Source organism: Manacus vitellinus, unplaced genomic scaffold, assembly GCF_001715985.3.
Source record: "Manacus vitellinus isolate BGI_N305 unplaced genomic scaffold, ASM171598v3 scaffold_50_pilon, whole genome shotgun sequence".
Classification (NCBI taxonomy): Eukaryota; Metazoa; Chordata; class Aves; order Passeriformes; family Pipridae; genus Manacus; species Manacus vitellinus.
In genome coordinates, this window is record NW_021940612.1 from 1,968,904 (window position 1) to 1,976,386 (window position 7,483).

The following is a 7,483-nucleotide window of genomic DNA, read 5'->3' on the forward strand; positions in this document are numbered from 1 at the left end:
TCTTTCAATTCCCTTCTATGAACGCAATAGCACTTTACTGATAAGCAGCATGCTTATAAAGAACTGAAACAGTCTTGCCAAAACACATGTACATTAACCTACAACTCTTATATTTGTCTGTAATTTCACTTTGTCCTCTACTGCCCGTTCTGTTTTTTTCTGCACTGCAAAGTACCATGTCGACTGAAATATGTCAAAACAGGTTTTTATTTGGCAATGAGATTTTTAAGGACCGTTATGAATTAAAAAAAGCATAATGGTATGAGTTTCTAAACAATTAGTGGGCCATGAATTAACATATTCTCACTGCAGACAAGTTAGGCAATAAAAACTAGAATCCCTCATGAGAGAGCAGCTGAAAAATATTTCATGCTACTTCCAAGTTTCTGTAAAAATCAGGACATTTCAATAACAGTTTGCATTGCAGAAGTCACCCAAGGATGTCAGAACCAGAAGGGTAAGTAGGCTGAATGTCCTTTTATTGTACAGGTTTGAAGAAGTACAAAAAACAAGCAACAGAAATAAGATTTGAAACAGTCCCATGGTGGTGGCCATTTCAAGTGCCATTAGTTACAAAGCCCAAGAAATACACATTTTGCTGTAATGTTTGTGACAGGGTGTCACCAGAATGAAAAATTACTCCAGTATTTCAGTCTGTTTCTTTGGTCTTTTATGTTGTTCTGGAGAGTGGTGAAGTTGCTAGCTGTTTTTATTTCTGGTATTTGAGCTTCATACCGGATACCCATCACTCCTATTGCTTCTTTAGCTTGCATTGATGAGTGGTAGCGAGGAAAGTATGTACACCCTGCAAAAGAGACCTGTGTCATAGGTATGGTACCCAAGACCTAGTGGCCATTGCCATTGTTCATATCAGTCCTTTTTTGTTTAGATGTATCTTTTTATTATCACCCCTTTGAATGATACTTTTCTGAATGGCTGGAGATCAGGAAAAGCTTTAAAGTGGTTCCTTACATCATGCTTAAACCAACCTCTAGCAATTTTGGCCCTCCAGGACTAATATCAGCATCTCTTAGGAGCACATGTGCTCTCTCTTCTGCTTCTTTATGCCAGATCCAGGAGCCTCTGCCAAATGTACATTGGGGTGGCAGAGGCAATAGCCTTTTTTTTTTTTTAAAAAGCTTTCACCAAATTTTTAACAATATTCATTGGGTAAAAGATCCTGGATATAGCTCTGTTTCCTTCATTACTAACATATAACAAGCGATCAGGGAAAACACACTGTTTGAAATGGAGTTACTCAGGGACAATTTCCCAAGGGTAAAATCCATGCCCAGTTTATTGCAAGCTATTCTAAAGATTTTGATTATATTGCAATTATTACTGAAAGCTGCGTGGTTTGGAGCGGAAATTAATTGAAATACCAAGGGCTATACATTTCTGTGGTTCAATTTGTGAGCAAAGGGGAAGAGGCAGATGTCATGCAGCAATAAAACATAGAACTGGATGGTGATGTTTGAGATTGCAGTAGCCAGGATGACTATGTCCATGAGCAAGTAGGATGTGCCACTGGCACATGTGGTTTTTGGATACTTCTTTGTAGAAAAGTTATTTCAAATACCTTTTCAAAGAAGTTTAAGTGAATTGGAAACATTGCAGGAAGGAATAAAAGCCTTGTCCCCAAATAGTTAGATGAGGCAAATATATTTCAACTACAAGTAACACTGTCCAAGTGAAAAGTTACTACAGAAGCCATAACTACTGCAAAAAATATCCTATGTAAGCAAATCCTTCTCGAATTACTTTACATCTTCAAACAAAGCAAATGTTAGAATTACTCAAATGTAAAAACAAATACATTCTTGGAAAAGAGGATACAAACTTCAAAAGAAAAATGCATGTTCTCAGCCTAAGTCAGGACCACTTAAATAACCAATATAATACTTTATTTTTGCTGCAGTTTCAATCAGTAAAATCTAGCAATTCCTGAAAGGTAAGGGATGTGTAGTTAATCCACAAATACATGATTCTCTATACGTGAGTGAAATAGAAATGGAAAGTAGCAGCACTTTTTCTCAGCAGAAAACACCATAAGATTTCACTGTCATAAAGTTACAATTCCTTACAATGGATGTGTAATCTAACTGAAAAGTCATATAGATTAATTTAGAGTAGAAAAAAGTTACTTACATTGAATAATGCATTACATTTGCAAAAATAAAATTCAGGAGCATAATTATTTAAATACAGTCAGTATGAACTAGAAGCAATGCCACAAGATAGATTATAGAGCCAAAAATAAATATTATACATAATATTTCTTTACAAGTGTTATAATTTATGTGAGGTTAAAATCTTTGTACCTTAGTTGTTAAGTTTCCTTGTCACTTTATCAATCAGTTGGAGACATCTCCTCATTTCTGCACGGCTGATCTCCCAGGAGCACAGGTTGTGTTGTTTGTCTTTAAGAAAACAATCTATTTTTTGGAAATATTTTTTCAGTTTCAGCCTGCTTACTTCTTTACTCCAACAGTAGTGGGTGTGCTTTTTGATTACACATGCTTCCAATTGCTCAATTTGCTGATAAAGTCCATTTTGGAACTGATCCAAAGCTGCCCCATCCCAAGCAGCTAGAGTTAGATTTTTGCTAAAGATATAGAATATATGTTGGAAGATCTCTTCAATGGCAATTCTGACAGTCTCTTTCTGTCTGGGCTGTAGAACCTGCTTAGGAAATCTGAAGGACATTTTCTCTCTTAGACATCGTTGAGGAAAGTTTTTGCCCATTTTGTCCAAAAGTTGCAGGCTGTTTTCAATCATTTTTCTTTGCTGTAATAGAAGATGGTTGCACTGATGATTGCAGATGATGGTGGTGCACAACAGTATGAGGCCAATTTGTATCAAGCCAAAAGCATTCATGATACAGCAGGCTCTAATATTCCTCCTTTCCTGTGTATAAATTCTGAGATGGGTTAGGATACTTTGAAGGCATTCGTAGGCTCCTGTTTCTTCAAAATCTTGAAATTTAATTATTCTGTAGAAGAAGTTTTCGTTCATCATTTTTTGGTTTTTAAGGTTTTCCCCCTTGTGTATGCTTTTGAGAACACTTTCATTTTCTGCTTTATGACTTCACAGTCTTTTTTTTTTGCCACTTTCCTTTTTATTTCAGCTGAATATTAGAATGTTATATATATATGTCAGATTATTCTCTCCCCCTCAAAAATTCTATACGAAGTATAAGAATTTGAAATAAAGAGTTTCAGAAATATTTTTTTTCTTAATATTCTACCAGTTGTAGAACATGTTGCAATAAAGAAACACTCACAATGATGGGACAGGGACCTGCTGAATGCTACTGCCATCCTGTCTCCTTACCATAATTTATACTTCCAAGATTCAGTTAAGCTTTCTCTACCTGTTTTCTTTCAGGGAAAATATTTTCTTTCTCTTCGCCTTTATTTCTCTTGACCATTTAGACTCAAAGGACAGATGTCATATCATTAAAATGTGTGTGTGTATGTGTGTGTGTGTATGTGTATAAAAATGTGTGTTAATATACCTTTGTGGTTTTTAATACATGCACACTGCTAATTAAATGAGGCCTTGGTCTCACTTAAAGACTGCAAGTGCCATGCAAATACAAATACTCACAGGGGAACAAGTTAGATACTTAGATACAATATTCTTTTTCCTCCCATATGAGTAACTGAACAATAGTTAATATCAAACCCAGTCGAGTACAGGTCTGAATTATGACACTAAATGGGAAGAGAATGAATAGAGAAGACAAAAAGCACGTTAAAATTCAGCCATTTGCTTTCCCTAGCCATATAATAGAGGAGGTTAGAACTAACACAATACCTTGGGAAATCTGGTTCCTGTTTTTGATTATATTTTGATGCAAGCTACTCTTAAACTGCTGTTTTGCCACCTCCCCTGCCTCCTGTGAATATATATGTAAAGGTAAAAGCAGTGCTCTGTAGGTGACAGTGTCTGGATGAAGAGGTCAGAAAAACTGGGTTTTCAGTCTGAGACTTGGCTCTGTATTTCTTGAATTGAGAGTAAGAAAATAAACCCCCCAGCTTTCCAGCTGGTTCTCAGAGATCAGAGGAGCTGGATGCAGCATATCTCTTGGAAATCTCTTCACCAGATATCCCATGGCATATGTCATGGCTGTAGGCCTCATTCCTAAAGTATTTTTTTTCTGTTGTTGCACCCATTGCTGTATGGTTGGCTTGATTCCCATTTTGGTAGTCACTCTGAGCAAACTGATGATACTATTTTAGGGCCCCCTTTATGTTCAGCACATAGGTATTTGGGAGGCTTTAAAAACTCACAAATTAAGCTGAGCACAGTTATTCTCATAAGCAAACTTTTTGGATGCCCTGATGTTGCTTAAGCAACCTTGGACTGGATGTACTGCCAATGTGAGGAAAAATGTATCCCCTCTCACCTATGACAGTATTAACTTAACCGAGTAACAGCAATCAGAGTGGATACAAAATGTGTAACATGGAACCAAATCTTTTCATTTAGTGGGAATGTTTATTACTTTGGAAAAATGGCCTGAAGTGCTGTAGTGGTTTGAATCTTGTTTTCCCCCGGAGGCTAAGGAAAGTGGTAAACCCCAAGGGGTGGAAACCCCTGGAAGTTTTGAAGTTCTGTCCAGTGGGTGCTCCTGCAAAATGTAAACATTCCACAAGCTCACCGGAAGAGATGAGTTGTAGTTTGGTTGTTGGCAGGAGAAGTAGCCATGTTGTAGAGCCACGAGGAAGGGGCTCTGAGCCCCTCGGGGCCTCTGGGGCCCCCCAGCCCCATTTGGGGGCTACAGGGACGTGGAACAGTGTTAAGCTGGACTATGTATCTGTAGCTATGAACTGGGGGATGGTTCTTCACTGTGAGCAGAGCAGCAGCAGCAGCGGCAGCAGAAGCAACACTGGCCGGAGAAGGTGGCAGAGAGCCAGGAGAGATAAGACCAAGCAGCAACAAAGGCATGCAGCAAGGAGAGAGAGAGAGAGAGCAGCAGAGAGACAGAGTTTTGGGGGTAAGAACTGATACCACATCCCCCAAACTCCTTTGAGACCTCCTGGAAGGAGGAAGATGATGGACTCTTGCTTGAAAGAGCCTTGAAGTGCGACATGCACTGCAGAAAGGAGTTAGAGAGCTCCGAGAGGAATGCAGAGGGGGTGACCTTGGCTTCCCCCTCGCACTGCTGCCAAGCCTGAAAGCAGGGCACAGAGGCCCTGCAAGGAGCTTGAATCTCCTGGAGATACCAGACTGTCACAAAGCCCCCTGTGCTCGTGATATGACCATGGTGGAACGACCTTGTCTGGGGTGAACATAGCCCACAGAGGAAGACCCCTTTGCCTGCGTCAAGGGGCCGAGGGAGCTTGGAGGCCTCCCTCATGAGTGCTGGCAGAAATCCAGCTGTCAGCTGCTGCATGCATGAGAAGAAGAAACCTGCTGCCTTGGAAGAGACTCCTGCTTTGAGACTGGAAGGGATCTGTCCTTCTTTCCCTCCTGGACTTTTATTTGGAGGGGAGAAGAGATCTGATCCATTGTAAATACTTATGTCATGGTAGAGACAGTTGTGATCGTGTGTATAATGTATTATAATATTTATTTGTATAGTCATTGTAATATATTCCCTTTCCCCCATTTGGAGTCTGGTGTGTTTTTTGCCTGGAAAATCCATTTCACATAGGGTTGAGATGGGGAAGGGGGCTAGGACTAGGGAAACTAGATTTTTGGGGCTATCTCAAACCATGACAAGTGCATTATTGTGTTAGATGCAATATGGCCATGAAGATGTATCACTTTTGAAAAAATATCAAAGTTAAACACATCAAAGTTATCATGAAATCAATAAAAAATGTATGTACGTTGAGAAAATTATTACGTAATGTTACAGGTATTTCCATAAATTATACACAAGTGTTTTTTCAAAATTGTAATAATTATATGAGTTTAATCCTTCTATTGATTTAAACAGGTAAACTCCTTCATACTCATTGTATTTCCCGGACACACAAGGTCTTTCTTTCCTCTTGCAAAAAAGTTTTGTCCTCTCAATGACGAGCTGGAGATGCCATCCTTGGTGTCACTAGGTCCAAGTGTTTTATTCTCTTGTGTTAACAGATCAGTTGTTCTTGCCTCCTCACAAAAGTTACACTTAGTGCATGTAGCACTTCATGGTAAACACCTGTTTGGCACTTGGTCTAATAGACAAGGTGATCAGTCAGTGGTTGGACTTAATGATCTTAGAGGTCTTTTCCAACCTAAATGATTCTGTGATCCTATAGTTCCAACCCCCCTGCCATGGGCAGGGACACCTTCTTCCACAAGACTGAGTTGCTTAGAGCTTCATCCAGTCTGGTCTTGAACAGTTCCAAGGAGGGAGCATCCATAACTTGTCTGGGCAACCTCTCGCAGTGCCTCACGACCCTCACAGTAAAGAATTTCCTTCTAATATCTAATCTAAGTCTATCCTCCTTCAGCTTGAAGCCATGTTTCCTTGTCCTACCACTACATGCCCTTGTCAAAAGTCCCTCTCCAGCTTTCTTGTAGACTCCCTTCAGGTACTGGAAAGCTGCAATTAGGTCACCCTAAAGCCTACTCTTCTTCAGACTGAACAATCCCAATTCTCTTAGCCTGTCTTATTGGAGAGGTGCACTAACCCTCTGATCATCTTTGTGGCCCTCCTCTGGATTTGGTCCAACAGGTCCATGTCCTTCCACTGCTGGGGCCCCCAGAGAAGGATGCGGCACTCCAGCTGGGGTCTCACGAGAGCAGTGTAGAGGGGCAGAATCACCTCACTCAACCTGCTGGTCCCCTTTCTTCTGATGTAGCCTAGGATGTGGTTGGCTTTCTGGGCTGCTAGTGTACACTGTCGGCTCATGTTCAACCTTTCATCCTTAAGAACCCCCAAGGCCTTCTCTGCAGAGCTGCTCTAAATGAGTTCAGTTCAGTCTGTACTCATGACTGGGATTGCCCTGGCTCATGTGTAGCACCTTGCACTTGAACTTGTTGAACTACACGAGGTTCTTATTGTCCCACTTCTCGGGTTTGTCCAGATCCCTCTGGATGGCATCCTGTCCTTTTGTGGTGTCAAATGCACTACTCAGTTTCATCTGCAAACTTGCTGAGGTTGCACATGATTTCATGGTCTCTGTCATTGATAAAGATATTGATATATCTACTTCCAATCCCTGTCTTCCAGCTCAGGAGGATGGGTACCCTGAGGACAACTGGTCTTGTTAGTAAAGGCAAAAAAGACATTCAAGACCTCAGCCTTTTCCTCGTCGGTTGTCATTATGTTTCCCCATGCATCCAATAAAGGATGGAAATTGTCCTTAGCCCTCCTTTTGTTGCTGATATATTTGTAGAAACATTTTTCATTGTCTTTAACTTTAGAAGCCAAATCAAGTTCTAGCTGGGCTTTGGTCCTTCTAATTTTCTACCTGCCTAACCTCACAAAATTCTTGTAGTCCTCCTGAGCTTGTCCCTTCGTCCAAAGATCATAAAC

General features: G+C 40.3%; 1 protein-coding gene across 1 annotated transcript; it reads right to left on the bottom strand.

Annotated features, from left to right (window-relative positions):
• Positions 1–2,236: 2,236 nt before the first annotated feature.
• Positions 2,237–3,109, bottom strand: LOC103767120 (interferon alpha-2). Its single transcript, XM_008934215.2, has one exon. It carries the CDS (start codon positions 3,016–3,018, stop codon positions 2,323–2,325), a length of 696 nt encoding a protein of 231 aa, XP_008932463.2. The 5' UTR covers positions 3,019–3,109; the 3' UTR covers positions 2,237–2,322.
• Positions 3,110–7,483: the final 4,374 nt, after the last annotated feature.

Excerpts from the sequence above, each read along its gene's own strand:
- LOC103767120 (XM_008934215.2), bottom strand. The coding sequence starts at position 3,018 with ATGATGAACGAAAACTTCTTCTACAGAATAATTAAATTTCAAGATTTT.